The 18,040-nt window shown below is 45.7% G+C and overlaps 1 protein-coding gene across 1 annotated transcript in view; it reads right to left on the bottom strand.

The window, feature by feature from the left end:
- LOC130253030 (vascular endothelial growth factor receptor kdr-like) overlaps positions 1–17,025 on the bottom strand; it is a 129,463-nt gene extending 112,438 nt beyond the window's left edge. Inside the window, exon 1 of the mRNA XM_056491271.1 lies at positions 16,314–17,025. Coding sequence (XP_056347246.1) covers positions 16,314–16,374 — 61 coding nt within the window. The 5' untranslated portion in view covers positions 16,375–17,025. The remainder of the gene's footprint in view (positions 1–16,313) is intronic.
- Positions 17,026–18,040: the final 1,015 nt, after the last annotated feature.

Below are 18,040 nucleotides of genomic sequence, written 5' to 3'. Positions count from 1 at the left end.
GCATAATCCAGATTTTGGGTGCAGGTCCCACAGGGAATTCACAAGCTGCCAGTGCTTAGATCACTCCTAAAGTCAGGCAGGCACAACAAACTCAGCCCAAAATCCCCAAATTCCAGGTAGGGAGGTCAGAAACACCTTTGTGCCCTGCCCAATATCTGCATTTGAACGAGGTCACCAGAGATTGTTATTCCCAGCAGAGTGTTGAAATGTGGAATTTTTCAGGAATTTTTCATTAAAGTTGGCTCTGGCAGATAAAACACTGGCCATGCCAAAGACAACATGCTTGGGAATATCTGCTGCTGAGCACAAAGACACTGCAGCTCACCCAGCACATGCTACAGAGAGAATAACAGCCGTGGAAGCTGAAAATGCCCAGGAATTCTGCTTTTCCTGTGTATTTCCATCTCCATTGAAAGGCCAGGATGGCAAATTCCAGTGAACACTCATTTTTGGGGTTCCCTTTTCAGTGAGAAATTACTTGGTAGGAGATGAAGCTGTTGCAATTCTGTCAAGGGATGCACAGATCCCTTTCTGACTCTGCATTAATTGATCATTTTCACAATAAAGGAGAAAAGAGGGAGAATATTGGTCATGAATGACCAAAGCAGTGCTGAAGGAGTGTGAGGGTTCAGGAGCTTTGCTTTTCAGGAGCTTTTCACAAATTTTGCTACAGGATGAGTGAGGAATTCCTGACAACCACCCTGGATAAACCATCCTGGATAAACCCATCCATCCCTGAGTGAGGAATTCCTGAAATCCATTCTGGATAAACCATCCTGGATAAACCCACCCTGGATAAACCCATCCATCCCTGAGTGAGGAATTCCTGACAACCACCCTGGATAAACCATCCTGTACAAATCTATCCATCCCTGAGTGAGGAATTCCTGAAAACCATCCTGGATAAACCCATCCTGGATAAACCCATCCTGGATAAACCATCCTGGATAAACCATCCTGGATAAATCTATCCATCCCTGAGTGAGGAATTCCTGAAATCCTTTCTGGATAAACCTATCCTGGATAAACCCATCCTGGACAAATCTATCCATCCCTGAGTGAGGAATTCCTGAAAACCATCCTGGATAAACCCATCCTGGATAAACCCATCCTGGATAAACCATCCTGGATAAACCCACCCTGGATAAACCCATCCTGGATAAACCCATCCATCCCCTAAATGAGGAATTCCTGAAAACCATCCTGGATAAATCTATCCATCCCTGAAGTGAGGAATTCCTGAAATCCATTCTGGATAAACCATCCTGGATAAACCATCCTGAATAAACCATCCTGGATAAATCTATCCATCCCCTAAATGAGGAATTCCTGAAATCCATTCTGGATAAACCCATCCTGGATAAACCATCCTGGATAAACCATCCTGGATAAACCCATCCATCCCCTAAATGAGGAAACCATCCTGGATAAACCATCCTGGATAAACCATCCTGGATAAATCTATCCATCCCTGAGTGAGGAATTCCTGAAATCCATCCTGGATAAACTCATCCATCCCCAACTCTCCCTAATCCCAATCCTGACCGTCCACAGAGCCCAGCTCCAGCACTGACCCCTCCTGGGCTCCCTTTCCCAAGACTTTTCATTCTTCCTGGACACAGAAATGTGTTCTTAAAGTAAATACCTAAAGTCCTGCTGCTTAGGAAAAAAAAACAAAAAACCAACAAACACTTTCCAAGGAGGAACAATGTCTTTTTTTTTTTTTCTTTCTTCCCACCCTTCCTCACAACCAAATATTAACAAATATTAATATAAGCACTAAAGCTTTGATACTGAGCTTTGAGAAGATCTGTAAATGGGTGCCTTGTTTGTCTCTGTGTGTTATTCACCTTTCGTTTTCTGCATGGCCATGCCCACCCAAATCCAAGGGGCTGGGCTCAAAAAATGAGAATATTTTTTGGTGGGTGTTGGTACTTAAGTCTTATCTGTTGTAGGGAAATATCCATGGCTGAGAAAGGACAATAATAAAAATAAAAATAAAAATAAAAATAAAAATAAAAATAAAAATAAAAATAAAAATAAAAATAAAAATAAAAATAAAAATAAAAATAAAAATAAATAATTATATAATAGTAATAATAGTAATAGTAATAGTAATAGTAATAGTAATAGTAATAGTAATAGTAATAGTAATAATAATAATAATAATAATAACAACAACAATAATAATAATAACAACAACAATAATAATAATAACAATAATAATAATACTGCAAGGGGCAACTCAGGCTGGATTTTTAACCCTGGCTGGATGCTGCTCAGATGCAATTTTCTGCTTTTCACCAAAAGTTTGCAGATTCCAGAACAAGTGAGAAGGGAGATTTCTCCCTTTCTATGGATTCTCAACTTCAATAATCCAATATTCCCTTGAATATCCAATATTCCCTTGGCTGTGGGTGTAGATGCCATGGGAATTTCACCCCTCAGGAGGCTGAGGGAGAAGAAATTCAAGAAAAAAAAAAATCCCTGCCAGGGATTTCTGCCAGTTCAGGCCAAGCCTAGCTCGGTCCCCAGTCCTGATATTCACAATCTGAACGTGTCCTCGCAGCTTCACGTGGGTTTTTTCTGGTGGTGGGAGTGAAAAATGGAACAAATCTCCTGCAGCTGCTTTTCCTCTCCCAGCCATTGATTGCTCCATCCCTCCAGGGAGGAAGGGAAGGACCAACCTCCCTGATTTACAGAAGAGCAGAGGCACAAAGGCAGGAAAAGCCTGAGCTGCAGGGAGGAGTGGGAGGCCAAAATGCACTGGAGACCCGAGGGGGCACCTGCAAACCTCAGAGCTGGTCTGGGGCCCTCTGCTCCCAGTGCTCCCAGTGCTCCCAGTGCTCCCAGTGCTCCCAGTGCAGAGCATCCCTCAGTGCTCCCAGTGTTCCCAGTGCTCCCAGTGCTCCCAGTGCAGAGCATCCCTCAGTGCTCCCAGTGCTCCCAGTGCTCCCAGTGCTCCCAGTGCAGAGCATCCCTCAGTGCTCCCACTATTCCCAGTGCTCCCAGTGCAGAACATCCCTCAGTGCTCCCAGTGCTCCCAGTTCTCCCAGTGCTCCCAGTGCTCCCAGTGCTCCCAGTGCTCCCAGTGGAGAGCATCCCTCAGTGCTCCCAGTGCTCCCAGTGCTCCCAGTGCTCCCAGTGCAGAGCATCCCTCAGTGCTCCCAGCGCTCCCAGTGCTCCCAGTGCTCCCAGTGCTCCCAGTGCAGAGCATCCCTCAGTGCTCCCAGTGCTCCCAGTTCTCCCAGTGCTCCCAGTGCAGAGCATCCCTCAGTGCTCCCAGTGCTCCCAGTGCTCCCAGTGCAGAGCATCCCTCAGTGCTCCCAGTGCTCCCAGTGCTCCCAGTGCTCCCAGTGCAGAGCATCCCTCAGTGCTCCCAGTGCTCCCAGTGCAGAGCATCCCTCAGTGCTCCATCTCATCTGCCCAAAGCATGTCTCATCAGGGCTCTGCCTCTCTCTTGAAGAAGTGTTTGGACCAAGCTCTCAGGCACAGGGTGGGAAATCAGGATATTCCCTGTTCTGTGGTTCTGGGATTCTAGGATTGATTCTCTGATTCTGTGACTGTGACTCTGTGACTCTGTGGTTCTGTGGCTCTGGGATCGATTCTGTGATTCTATGGCTCTGTAATTTTATGCTTCTGTGATTCTAGGATTGATTCTGTGGTTCTGTGATTGGTTCTGTGAGTCTGTGACTCTAGTTCTCTGATTCTCTAGTTCTCTGATTCTCTAATTCTGTGGTTCTGTGAGTCTGATTCTGTGACTGTGGTTCTGTAATTCTGTGATTCTGTGGATCTGTGACTGACTCTGTGGTTGTGTGATTCTGTAGTTTTGTGGTTCTCTGATTCTGTGAGTTTCTGGTTCTGTGGTTCTGTGAGTCTGCAGTTTTGTGATTCTCTGATTCTGTGATTCTCTGTTCTGTGACTGTGTCATTCTGTGGTTCTGCAATTCTGTGGTTCTGTGACTCTGTGAGTCTGGTTCTCTATTCTGTGACTGTGATTCTCTGATTCTCTGTTCTGTGACTGTCATTCTGTGATTCTGTGTTTCTGTGGTTCTGTAATTCAGCAATTCTGTGACTCTGTGACTTTGTGATCCTATGGTTCTGTGACTCTGAGTCTCTGATTCTGTGGTTCTGTAATTCTGTGAGTCTGGTTCTGTGGTTCTGTGACTGTGAATCTCTGATTCTCTGTTCTGTGACTCTGTCATTCTGTGATTCTGTGTTTCTGTGGTTCTGTAATTCAGCAATTCTGTGACTCTGTGGTTCTGTGACTCTGAGTCTCTGACTCTGTGTTCAGAAAGGCTTCCTGTCACCCAGAATGTCTAACAAGGCAGCAGTTCAAGGCAGAGGAACACATCAAACCAATTGGTGCCTGGATTTGTGCTGCTGAGAATGCCAAGGAAATGCAGCCCAAATGAGCTGTGCAAGCACAGAAAGTTAATGTATGCTGGTTTGTGTATCTGCCCATTGTCCAGGGGAACTCTCTGCTTCCTCTGGGGATCAATAATGAATAGACCTATAAGGGAATGTTGTGCTAGCAGCAATTTCTCTCTTCCTACCATTTAACTCAGAACAATATGGAACCAAAACAACGAGGCACTTTTGAAAGGCTGGCAGTACAATGCACCCTACAGGACACCAGCCATCAAACTGGAGAGCACCAGGGGGACCTTTGCCCTGTGGATGCTGAGAATTCCTCCCAGCTCCTTTCTCCTGAGAATTCCTTTATCACCCCCACTGCAGATCAGTTGGAGACACTCTCCTGACATCCCACCACACCCAGAGTCACTGCCCTGCTTTCACTGCCAGCAGATGGCAAGGCCAGAACTCAGATAAGCAAAAGAATTTAAAACAGGAAAGATGATTAAAGTGGGCTGCTCTGGGCTTTCCTCTCCTTAAGTCTAAATTGAAGGAGAATTCTGGTGACACCAGATGTATTGGTCAGCCAATTAAAGAATCAACAGCCCCTCCCCAAAAAAAAAAGGCTCTGAAGGTTTTTTTGAAGCTTGATTGACTCGGGTGAAGTGTTCATCCTGAGCCACACCAGTGATGGCACCAACATTGTCCATCATTGCAATTCCAAAGGTGCAAAATGAAATAGTTTATCAGAAATTACCAGAAGCTGTAACAGCAACCCCAGGGTCACCAGACAAAGGCTTTGGTGCTTCCCTCATCCTGGATTAAAAATGGCACTTGGCACAGGTAGGCAGGGAGGGAGAAGCTCAGAGCTGCTCTGCTCAGTGCCAGAGCACAAATCCAGGTACGATTTCCAAGCCTACATTAATTTTAAAGTACAAAGATATTGTGCAGTGCAAGGGCAAATGGCCCTGAGCAGTGGCTGTGCCAGCAACCCTCCATGGAAATCAAAACCAGCTCAGCTTTGGCTTTTCCACTAATCTCACTTTGAGCACAGAATTTTCATCTCTGCTGCCCTGATTTTCTCCTGAGTGCTGGACAGATCTGGCAAATGAAAAGTGAGATTTATACCCAGACAAAACTCCTTTCTTCTTGTCCTTCTGCCAGAAAACCACCAGAAAGCCAAAGATTCTGTCCTGGAGAAGGTTAGAACAACATTTTCCTGGGAAGGGAGAAGGAAAACATTTCTCTAGGGAGCATCAGCCTGTGCTGAGGGATGTTGTGGTGCCTGCCTGGGGATCCTGCCCTGGCTGATATTGTGCACCAGCTCTGACATCCACACAGAACACCAGGAAATAAGGCTGGGAGTTTACTTTTAATGACAATATAACCACCAGAGTTATGCACAGAGAGCAACTTCAGTAACCAGAAGGTTTCATGACTTCATGAAATTAATTAATAATGGCATTGCACCAAGTGGGTCTGAGTATTACTTTTCAAATACAAAGTAGACAACAATTTAAAAGGCAAAATGGCTGGTTTATCCAAGAGATCAGAATAGATAAAACAGATCAGAACAGTCCCACAGGAATAATGAGAAATCAGCCTTGTAAACAATGACAGAATTGCTGATGGGAGCTGATGGGAGCTGGGTGGGGGAACCTTGGACAAGCCCTGCTCAGCTGCCTCCTGTTTCCCTGAATTCCCCTGCCCAGGGAGCCTCTCCATCCCAGGAATTGTCCCATGCTGGGTTCTCCCATTTCTCTCATCAGAGCAGGGCTGATATTGCCCAAACTGACCCAGAGAATTGAGCTCATCCTTATTTTACAGCTTGGGAAAGCCAGAAGAAATCTGTTAACCCAGCTGGGGCAGTGCCCCTGATCTCCTGGCACACATTATCTGCTCATGGGCCATCTTTAAACCAGCTGGGCAATCATCTTTATCTTCCCACAGCCCATCCTCCCTCCAGGAGATATCTCCTGTTCATGGCCAGTGAGTCCCAGGGCATGACTGATAAAATTCCATCATCCCACTGGGAGATGCTCCAGCCAGGGGAGGAGCCAAGCCTTTCCTACCCAGATAAAAACTGACATTTTGGACACCAAGGAACCTTCTTTCCACTGGATTCCAGAGGAAAACCAGACCTTTCCACATCATCCCTGGAGCTTCAGAGGAAACTGCACCTTCTCCAGGAGCACTGCTCCAGCTGAACCACATCTGCCCCTGCAGGAGGATGCAGCCACCATTGAATGGGACTGTGCCAACACCCTGACTGACTGACGGGTGTCAGCTTGGATTCTGACTCTGGCAGGGCTGGGATTGTTCTGTGTAATACTGCATTGCTATTTTAATTTTCCTAGTCAAGAACTGTTATTCCTAATTCCCATATCTTTGCCTGAGAGCCCCTTAATTTCAAAATGATAATAATTTGGAGGGAGGGGGTTTACATTCTCCATTTCAAAGAGAAGCTCCTGCCTATATTGGCAGACACCTGTCCTCCAAAGCAGGACAGGCCAGGAGAACACAAAATGAGATGGGTCAAGAGCAAGGAGCTCCTGAGGCTCTGCCCCAGCAGTCCCTGCCCACCACTCTCTGCTCCCTTCATGCTGACACAGGATTTTAGGGATTAATCACAGGATTTTGTGGATTAATCACTTTCTGGAAATCCCTATTGAGCCAAACCCTTGTGCTCTGTCCTTGCCCAGCAGAAACTCTGCCCAGACTAAAGGGAAGTTGTTCAAAGCTTGGGAGTCTCCAGGACTGAGCAGAACAGGGTCTGTGCAGCCAAAATAAATGTGAGGAGTAGCAGGAAGGGTTCTAGTGCTGCCTCACACAACTGGGGGCTGCTGCAGGCTCAGCCCCACCCTGGATTTCCTTCACCACTGGGAAAAAGCAGGATATTTTATTTTCTCAAAGCAAAATCAGGACTTTCCAGCAACTCTATAAAACCTGCAGTGAGGGAGCAGCTTTCAGCTCTTTCAGCCCTTTCCCCCTCAGATTCCACCACAAAACGTCTAAACAATGTGAAAATCAACGTTCTCAGCCACACAATGCACAATTCAAAGGCAGGCTGGGTGAGAGAGAGGCAAAGCTTGTCCTGAGTGTGCAAACACGAAAAATAACCCAGACAAGATCCATCTGCAGAGAAAAAAAACGTGGCAGGCCAAAAGGTTACCTGATTCTCTCTGCTTTACACCGTGTAATAGCTCAAATTGTGTTTTAAAGGTCCTCAGGCTGACATCATTGTTTGCATTGACTTGAATCATCCTTTAATTGTAGCAGAGCCCTTCCAAGCAGCTGAGCTCAGGGCTGCTGTGTCATGCAGGAGAGATCTTGTCTTAGAAAGAACTGGGAAAGGAGATCCTGTCTAAGAAATAGCTGGGAAAGGAGATCTTGTCTCAGAAAGAACTGGGAAAGGAGATTTTGTCTAAGAAATAGCTGGGGAAAAAAGATCTTGTCTCATAAAGAACTGGGAAAATAGATTTTTGTCTCAGAAAGAATTGGGAAAGGAGATCCTGTCTAAGAAATAGCTGGGAAAGGAGATCTTGTCTCAGAAAGAACTGGAAAAATAGATTTTTGTCTCAGAAAGAACTGGGAAAAGAGATCCTGTCTAACAAAGAGCTGGGAAACATGATCTTGTCTCAGAAAGAACTGAGAAAATAGATTTTTGTCTCAGAAAGAATTGGGAAAGGAGATCTTGTCTAAGAAAGAACTGGGAAACATGATTTTGTCTCATAAAGAACTGAGAAAAGAGATCTTGTGTCAGAAAGAGCAGGGAAAAGAGATTTTTGTCTCAGAATTGGGAAAGGAGATCTTATCTCAGAAAGAAGCTGGGAAGAGAGATCTTGTCTCAGAAAGAACTGGAAAAGTAGATTTTTGTCTCAGAAATAATTGGGAAAAGAGATTTTGTCTAAGAAAGAGCTGGGAAACATGATTTTGTCTCAGAAGGAACTGGGAAAAGAGGTCCTGTCTCTGAAAGAAGCTGGGAAAAGAAATCTTGTCTCAGAAAGAGTTGGAAAAAAGATTTTGCCTCAGAAAGAGCTGGGGAAAAAATCTTGTCTAAGAAATAGCTGGGAAAGGAGATTTTGTCTCATAAAGAACTGAGAAAAGAGATCTTGTGTCAGAAACAGCAGGGAAAAGAGATTTTTGTCTCAGAATTGGGAAAGGAGATCTTATCTCAGAAAGAAGCTGGGAAGAGAGATCTTGTCTCAGAAAATTTGGAAAAAGAAATCATGCCTCAGGAGGAGCTGGGGAAAGAAATCTCGTCTCAGAAATAGCTGGGAAAAGAGATTTTGTCTCAGAGAGGACTGGGAAAGGAGCTCTTGTCTAAAAAATAGGTGGGGAAAGAGATCTTATCTCAAAAAGAACTGGGAAAAGAAAATTTGTGTCAGAAAGAGCTGGGAAAGGAAATCTTGTCTCAGAAAGAGTTGGAAAAAGAGATCTTGTGCCAGAAGGAACAGGGGAAAGAGATCATGTCTAAGAAATAGGTGGGGAAAAAGATCTTATCTCAAAAAGAACTGGGAAAAGAGATTTTTTTTCTCAGAAATAGCTGGGGAAAGAGATTTTGTCTCAGAAAGAACTGGGAAAAAAGATTTTGTGTCAGAAAGAATGGGGAAGAGAGATCTTGTCTCAGAAACAGCTGGGGAAAGAGATTTTGTGTCAGAAAAGCTGGTAAAAGTGATTTTGTGTCAGAAAGAACTGGGAAAAGAGATTTTATCTCAGAAAGAGCTTGGAAAAGAAATCAGATATCAATCTCCCAGGATAATTATACACCTAAATAAGAACTTGTCTAATTATTTGACCTCCATCTTCATTGTTTCAACCTAAATCCATTATTTCTAATCCTTTCTGTTGGGGACAAGTAGAATAGAAATAACTGGGAAAAGAAATCTCGTGTCAGAAAGAGCTGGGAAAGGAGATCTAGACTCAGAAAGAACTGGGGAAAGAGATTTTGCCTCGGAAAGAGCTAGGAAAAAAAAAATCTTGCCCCAGAAAGAACTGGGAAAAAAGATCTTGTCTCAGAAAGAGTTGGGAAAAGAGATCTTGTGTCAGAAAAAAAAAAAAATAGAAAAAGAGATCTTGTCTCAGAGAGAAGTGGGAAAAAGAGATTTTGTCTAAGGAATAGCTGGGAAAAGAGATTTTGTCTAAGGAATAGCTGGGAAAAGAGATTTTGTGTCAGAAAGAACTGGGGAAAGAAATCTTGTTTCAGAAATAGCTGGAAAAAGAGATTTTGTCTCAGAGAGAAGTGGGAAAGGAGATCTTGTCTCAGAAAAAAATGGGAAGAGAGACCTTGTCTCAAAAAGAACTGGGAAAAGAGATTTTTGTCTCAGAAAGAAATGGGAAAGGAGATTTTTGTCTCAGAAAAAACTGGGAAAAGAGATTTTTGTCTCAGAAAGAATTGGGAAAAGACATCTTGTGTCAGAAAAAGAAACTAGGAAAAGAGGTCTTGTCTCAGAAAGAAATGGGAAAATAGATTTTTGTCTCAGGAAGAGTTGGGAAAAGAGATCTTGTGTCAGGAGCAGGGATGAGAAAAGCATTCCTCCCCACACCTGTGCTCTGCATTATTATTTCTCCTGATGGGAAGCAGTGGAAGCTCCTGGAACCCTTCCCCTTGTCCCTGTAAATCCTCATGAGCTGAGCAGTGGAGCAGCCCTGGGTGCCCTCCCCAAGTCACCCAGGGATTGAATTTCCTGCAAGGATTCATTTTGCAGCAGAGCTTTACTTCACTCCTTCCAGCATGAACCTCCCAAGAGCTCTGGGCAAGCTTTCCCCAAGGTTTTTGCTGCTCCTGAAATCGGGATTGCCCACACCAAGGGTTTCCAAGTGCTGCTGTGTGGGTGTGGGGCAGAAGGAAAGGGAAATTCAGATTTTCCAGCTCTTGGGGGACACTCTGCAGGAGGCTGGAAAAGCCAAGCCTTGCACTCCCCAGCTCGAAATGAGGGAAATGCAGGAGCAGATTTGAGGATGATCCCTATTGCAATAAGGGAATTGAGGAGATCCCCACACTCACATCCCCACTGCAGCTCTGGGGACTGGAGGAAATTGCTGGAACTCCTTTGGGAGATCATTCAGCCCTGATTTCAGCTGAGCCCTGGCTGGGGAGCAAACAGGATGAACAGCTCACAGCTCAGCTGAGTGCAGAAATCCCATTTTCCAGCTCTGGAGGAATGGGCAGAGCAGCCCCAAAATGTTTTGGGGTTTTCCCTGTGAGCTAAGGAAGAATTCCAGGTGAGCAATTCCTGAGCTGGGGGCTCCAAGGAAGCAAAACATTTTGGCTGAGGTGGTTTTGTAAAATTTGGTAAGAATGGAACAGGTAATGACAGGGTCAGGCTTCCTTGACCCTCAAATCAAGAACAATCCCAGCAAGGCTGAAAACTCCCCTCTCCACTTCCTTGGCAATCACGTTCCCACAGTTCAGAAAAACACAGGAAGATCTAAGGAAACCCATGTGGAAATGAAGAAGACAAAGGCAAGTGATCTGAAAATAGAAGGCTGGTCCATATATTTCCTTTACATTCTGGGCCCAGTGCAGGTTTTGGCTGAATTTTGAAACTTTGAGGGCCATGTGCTTTTGCCATTCCCTGCAGGGCACAAAGGAAAAAGTGATTTTTTCAGACTTTTATAATTTGCAGGGTTAGATGAGGTTCTTTCCTCGTTGCTCAAAGTCTCAGTGCTAAAACTTTCCTGCTTAGAGCCAAAACAAAAGCCCTGCTCACACACACCCCTCATAGATGAGATGTAACCCCTCCTGCTTTTCCAAATACTGGGGGGGAGCTTGCAAAAATTATTTCTTGTGAAAATTCAGTGCAGCAGGAACACGAAGAGCTGGCAGAAAACAAGAGATTCTACTGCAGGTCTCACTTTGGTTTTTTCAGAAATCTCTGCACCAGAAAGAATTATAAAGACAAAATTCATTTTGGGGACAGAGAAGAGAGACTGTGCAGACCCCTGGCGTGGAAGGGCTGGGAAATTCCTCTTGGCTTCCCCTAATGTAAAAATTTGAGGAATCCTGAGCCCTGAGGGGAGTTTAGGAGACATCCAGGAAAGGGGGGGAGAGCAGGACAGGGGTGTAGGATGTAGTGGGGACAACAAGTATGTGCTGCAAAGTCAGACTAATCCAAGGGCTTGGCCATGAGGGCATTGCAGTGACTCACGAAGATGTCCAGGGGCTTACTCAGCCTCCATCATAAAATAAAACAGCTCCCAGATTGCTCCTGTCCATTATAAAACAATTCCCAGATTGCTCCCTGTCCATCACAAAAGGATTCTCAGATTTCTCCCTGTCCATTATAAAATAATTCCCAGATTTCTCCCCGTCCATCAGAGTGTTTCAGAGTTGGTGAGAGGCTGGAGCAGAAGTCAGCAGTGGCACAGGGCTCAGCTCTCTCCATGTATGAATTCCCTGCTCCCATTCCCAGCCTTTGGAAGTGCCCAGCGCTCAGCAGGGAGGAATCTGCATAAATTGTGCAATTTCAGTCATCACAGCCTCAGGGGATCAGCCTGATGCTGATCCTGATCCTGATCCTGGTCCTGATCCTGATCCTGGTCCTGATCCTGATCCTGGTCCTGGTCCTGATCCTGATCCTGATCCTGATCCTTATCCTGATCCTGATCAGATCCTGATCTGACCCTGATCCTGATCCTCATCTTGATCCTGATCCTGATCCTGATCTGATCCTGATCCTGATCCTGATCCTGATCTGATCTGATCTGATCCTGGTCCTTATCCTGATCCTGATCCTGAGCTGATCCTGATCCTGATCTGATCTGATCCTGGTCCTTACCCTGATCCTGATCAGATCCTGATCTGACCCTGATCCTGATTCTCATCTTGATCCTGATCCTGATCCTGATCCTGATCCTGATCCTGATCAGATCCTGGTCCTGATCCTGATCTGATTCTGATCCTGATCCTGATCCTGATCTCCATCCTGATCCTGATCCTGATCCTCATCCTCATCTTGATCCTGATCCTGATCCTGATCCTTTATCCTTATCCTCATCCTCATCCTTATCCTGATCCTGATCCTGATCCTGATCTGATCCTGATCCCATCCTGATCCTCATCCTGATCCTCATCCTGATGCTCATCCTGATCCTTCCCCCCTCCTGGCTGAGCCTCTGAGCTCTCACCATGTGTGAACCCTTGGTTCCCATCATTTGTGCTCCTGCCTTGCTGCTGGTCCCAAGCTCTGCTCCTGGAGTGCTGCCCCCTGGGCCAAGCCTTCCACCAAATGCCATTTCCAGATAAAACCCTTGACTGGTGGATTTTGGCAGCTTCTGCTCTTTTCTCTGGGGCTTTAAATAGAAAAATTAAAGATGTGCCTGACAGGGAGCTCAGTTCTCTGTCACACACATTTTATCCAGATTTTTTTGGGCAGCCACTTGTCCTGGGGGATGTGACTGAGGACATTTGGATCCACCAGAGCTGCTTTATGAAGGAAAGCACTGGGGACACATTTAGTTCAATCCTAGCTGCTGTTCAGATACTCCAATATCCTTTAATTACTTCCACTCCTAATTGACATCTGATTTGGAGAAAAAAAGGGAAGTTGGATCAGAGGAAATGCCAAAGTGAGCATGTGGAGCTCAGTGGGGCTGTGCTTCAATGTGAAAATCCAGCCCTGGAAATCTCCTGTGCAGCTTTAAAAAATGCTGCTGCCCCCAAAATTCTCCTGCAATGAGAGCTGAGAGCATCTTTGTGCATTTTCTGGTGACCAAGTGACCCTTCCTGCATCCCAGGTGTGTCACATCCCTCAATAAATTTGGGATAGAACAGGTTTTCACCCTCATCCTAAAAGCTCAGATCACCTTCCCTGGCTGTACCTGAGGAATCTCCTGTTGGGCTTGGAAAGCTTTTGTGTGCACAAACTAATGAACAACATAAATATTCTGTATGCAGCCCAATCTGAGATGTTAATCCAAAGTGCAGTAGGTTGAGTTATGGCTTTGTACAGATAATTTGTCATAAAATGAACAACCCAGGGAATGTGTGAAAGGGCAGAAATGACCCAAATGGATCCAATTGCTCTTACTCAGAGCACACCAATGCTCACAGACAAATATCTTGTACAAAATTTAAAGAAAATACTGCAATTTCTTACACCAGAAACCTTCAGCAAACCATCTGCTTCGTTTTCTCAGTGTTCTTTTGGGTATGATGCTGTTTCTTAGAAGTTCAGAAATACTTTACATTTTTTTTTTTCCCTTGCCTTAAATGGCTGAATTGGTATAAAGAGATTTCCAGTTGGTTTCTAATGTGGCAGCTTCAGCAGGAGGCTCATATATCACCAGCCTAAAAAAGGCTCCTCTGCTTTTTATAACGTTTTCCCACAGTAAAGCAAATGTTTGGGAGTAACACCAATTAGGACACACTCATTTTTTTTTTGGGAAAACAACCCCTCAGTGCCTCTGCCTTGGCACAGCCACACTCATCCTGCTGGACTCTGGAAAACCAAGAGGAATTTGAGCTCCTGAAGCTTTTATCTGCTGATACAAGGTTTAATTGAAATCTCTCTGTTAACAAGCTTCATTGCCCATCCAGTATATCCAATTTGTAGGAGACATTGCAAAATTAAACAACAACAAAAAAAAATCAATTTCAAACGTGCTTTAATTTCAAAGCCATCGGGCAGGACCTAATTTTTATTCCTCAATCTTTAATAATTTCCAGTATTAAATCACTGAAATGGCTGAGTTTATTCCAGTACCCAAAAAGTGACTTGGATTGCTCAGATATTAAAAACCTGGTGATCATATCAGAGGGTAAAATATACTGAATTTTTCATGCACAGTTTAAGGTGTAAGAATTTCTTTGCAGGTTGTTTTCCCAAGGGCTGATTCTGAAGCATCCCAGTCTGTACCTGTTGGCATCTGCACCATCAGTGGCAATTTCTGAGCAGCAAGACCCCAACCTGTGCTCTGAGGAGTCGAGAAGAAGCTGAGCAATGAGGAAAAGGAATGTGGGAATTTAATGGAACTAAATGAGGAAATTTAAAGAGCTGGAATTTGGGGTGAGGTGGGAAATCACTGGGATGATATTTGATGTTTGTATGGTCTCATCCTGGTGCTGAAAGCACCAAATAGGTCAGGAATTCTCCAGGGGCTGTATGATGTTTTATTTCTTCCTAAACATGAACCAAGTTCCTGCCATCCACAGCTGCTCCAAGTCCCTCACCATCCTTTGCCCACGGGCACAGGGATGTTCCTCCCCCCTCTCTGTCACAGAATTTTCCTTCTCTTGTTCTCCTCTGAGCCTGGCAAAAGGAATCTGGAGCAAATTCCAAGGGCTGAAATGATCAGGAAAGGAACCTGGTGAGTAAAGACCTCCAGCCAGGAGCCCCAGGAACACTCAGGAAATCCACATTTTCTCCCACCTCCCCTGCAATTATCCCTCTAATCCATGGGAGTCAGTGGTGATTGGTGCCTCTGTGCACTCCACACTGGATTTTGGGTGGCTCTTGCAGGTTGTTCAGAGGTTACAGCTCAGGAATCCTGCTCCAGCTGCAGCCCAGGCTGGCACAGCCCAGATTCCCTGGGCACAGCACGGATCCTGAGCATTCCTGCTGCAGCTTTGCTGCTTCAGCTTTTGCTGGAAAAGCTGGACAAGCCCTTTGGAGCACAGGCTATTTATTCTGCAGGTAACTGTGGGGAAGATGTGAAATTCCCCAGGGTTTGTGCCCCTTTCTGCAGCAGGAAAACATTAAAATCCCTGAATGAATCCAAGAAAACCAGTGATGCTCCACAGTGTTTCCAGAAGTTATCCTCTTAACTATGAAAAGATTATGATGTGCTGAAGAACAACAGCCTCGTGCTGTGCAATCCATCCACCACCCCAAAAAAAACCAAAAAACAACCAAAAAAGTCCTTTCTGTCAGAAGGAATTCCCCAATAAACAAGAGCCCATCTCCCTTACACAATCTGCAGCGTCATGAATGAATAGCTCAGTAATCCAGCAAAATCCTCGTGCTTAATGAGATAATGAAAAGTCACACAGCTGATGGAAGAGCTCTCCCAAATCTCATTAACCTGCCTCTTGGCTTTTCTGATAGCAGCAAAAATTGGGGATAAATCCGGGGGGACAGGGAGTTTTGCTGCAAAGGAAAATGAGTTTTGGGGAGCAGGGGAACTAACCTGGCACCTGGGCTGAGAAGGGGAAGGCAGCGAAGGAGCACCACGTGAACAAAAATTGAAATATCAAAGAATCAGAATCGAAATGTCAAAGAGATATGCTCCAACATGAGCCCTAGGACGGAGGGATAGCCCCGGGCTCCTCCTTTGAAACCCCCAAGTGACCAAACACAAGCAGAAACCCTCCCACACCGAGCGAAAAAAAAAAGCCACAAATTGGTGAACGCTCACTGTCTCTGTTTTAAATCACTCGGCCAAACCTCGAGGGGGAAACACCCACTGAAACCTGAGCTTTATGTGCGACACCTTACGGGAGGTTTAATCCCTTTCCCTCTGTCCCCAAAGATTTGTTCAAAACTTCTGGCGTCTGGGGACAGAGAGGTGACACCTGCTCAGGTGGCCCTCAGGAGCACGAAAAGGGTGGGAAAACTCGAAAAATCATCACGGAGCGCTCTCCTGAGGCACCCCAGGGGACAGCAGCCACCCCTAAGGGACAGCAGCCACCCCAAGGGACAGCAGCCACCCCAAGAGGGACAGCAGCCACCCTAAGGGGACAGCAGCCACCCTAAAGGGGACAGCAGCCACCCCAAAAGGGGACAGCAGCCACCCTAAAGGGGACAGCAGCCACCCTAAAGGGACAGCAGCCACCCCAAGGGACAGCAGCCACCCTAAGGGGACAGCAGCCACCCTAAAGGGGACAGCAGCCACCCTAAAGGGGACAGCAGCCACCCAAGGGACAGCAGCCACCCCAAAAGGGACAGCAGCCACCCTAAGGGACAGCAGCCACCCCAGGGGACAGCAGCCACCCCCCATCCCGAGCGCGGCTCTTACCGTGCTGCAGCAGCCCCAGCAGGGCCAGCAGGGCCAGCAGGGCGCTGGTCCGGGCCACCATCCCGGGCCAGCTGGGTCCGAGTCCTCCGGAGAAGTTTTCCTTTCGCTGCCGCAAGTTTGGGAGAGCCGGAGCGGGGAGCTCCGGTCGGACGAGGAGCCGCCACTTGTTGATGGCAGTGGAATTGTTCTTCCCATTCACCGCTCCATCCTGCGGGCTGAGCTCGCCTCCCCTTCTTCCCGAGTTCTCCTTTTGGTTTTTTTTTTTTTTTTTTTTTTTTTTTTTTTTTTTTTTTGTTTATTTTTTTCCTTCACCTCCTTTCCTCAATCACCTTTTCCCTTCTTTTCCAATCCCCGCCGTGTCCGGGGGAAAGCCTTGCTCTGCCTCAGAATCCTCCCGGGTGAAAAAAGCGGAGCAAAAACGCCAGGGAAAAAAAAAATAAATAAAAAAAAAAGTTTGGCCAAAAAAAAAAGTTTCCCCCTCTCGGCGAGAGCGGCAGCGCTGGGTTTGTGAGCAGGGATGGGACGGATCTCGGCTCTGGGATGGAGCTGCAGGTGCGGCAGGACGGACAGATGTCCCGGCAGGACAGCAGGACACGGAGCTCACCTGGCTCTACCTGCCCGGGTCCATGGCCGGACCCGCGGCTCTGCTGTCCGCCTGTCCGTCCGTCCGTCTGTCCCACAGCCCTGGGCTGTCGCAGGGAAGTTTGAAGCGAGCCCGAGATTCTTTATAGGGACAGGAAAAAAAAAAAAAAAAAAAGAAAAGGGAGGAAGGAGAGACGTCACCAGGCGAGGCGAGGGGACTTCACTCCGCTCTCCCTCGCTGTCATTGCTCCGAGCTCCTGGATTTCCTCTGGCTGCTGCCTGAGATGGGGCAAAGCAGCGAAAAGTGAATTTTCTGCTGCCTGTCCCGAATTCGAGAGGATCAGGTGGCATCACCCTCCCCCAGGGGACAGAGGTGACATCCCCTGAGCGGGGACACCGGGACACGGGGAACGGGACAGCAGCTCTGTCCTGCAAAAACCATCTCTGTGCCCCTTTTCCCCGGTATTTCACAGTTTGGGTGGTTTTTCTGCTGCTCTGTCCTGTTGGGATGTCACCTCCAGCCTCCCTCCCTCGCTCTTGGGGAAAATCCGTATTTCAGGGAATCCTAATATATATTATTTATATTTAATATTATAACTTAATTATAATTTAATATATATTTAACATATTATTATTTATATTTATAGCTATAATTTGTTATTTATATATATCTATACGTGGCTGCCACCCCAATTCCTTGCAGGTTTCTCACTTGGGCATTATCTCCATCCTGGTCCAGGATGTCCTTGGTCTTGGGGAAAATCCCATATTTCAGGGAATCCTAATATATATTATTTATATTTAATATTATAATTTAATATATATTAGCATATTATTATTTATATTTATAGCTATAATTTATTATTTTTATATCTATACATGGCTGCCACCCCAATTCCTTGCAGGTTTCTCACCTGGGCATTATCTCCATCCTGGTCCAGGATGTCCTTGCTCTTGGAGAAAATCCCATATTTCAGGGAATCCAAATATATATAATTTAATATCATAATTTAATTATAATTTAATAGATATATAACATATTATTTATATTTAAAGCTATAATTTATTATTTTTATATCTATACATGGCTGCCACCCCAATTCCTTGCAGGTTTCTCACCTGGGCATTATCTCCATCGTGGTCCA

The sequence above is a fragment of the Oenanthe melanoleuca genome, chromosome 4A (assembly GCF_029582105.1).
Source record: "Oenanthe melanoleuca isolate GR-GAL-2019-014 chromosome 4A, OMel1.0, whole genome shotgun sequence".
In the NCBI taxonomy this organism is placed as follows: Eukaryota; Metazoa; Chordata; class Aves; order Passeriformes; family Muscicapidae; genus Oenanthe; species Oenanthe melanoleuca.
This window is presented reverse-complemented; position numbering and strand designations above follow the sequence as displayed.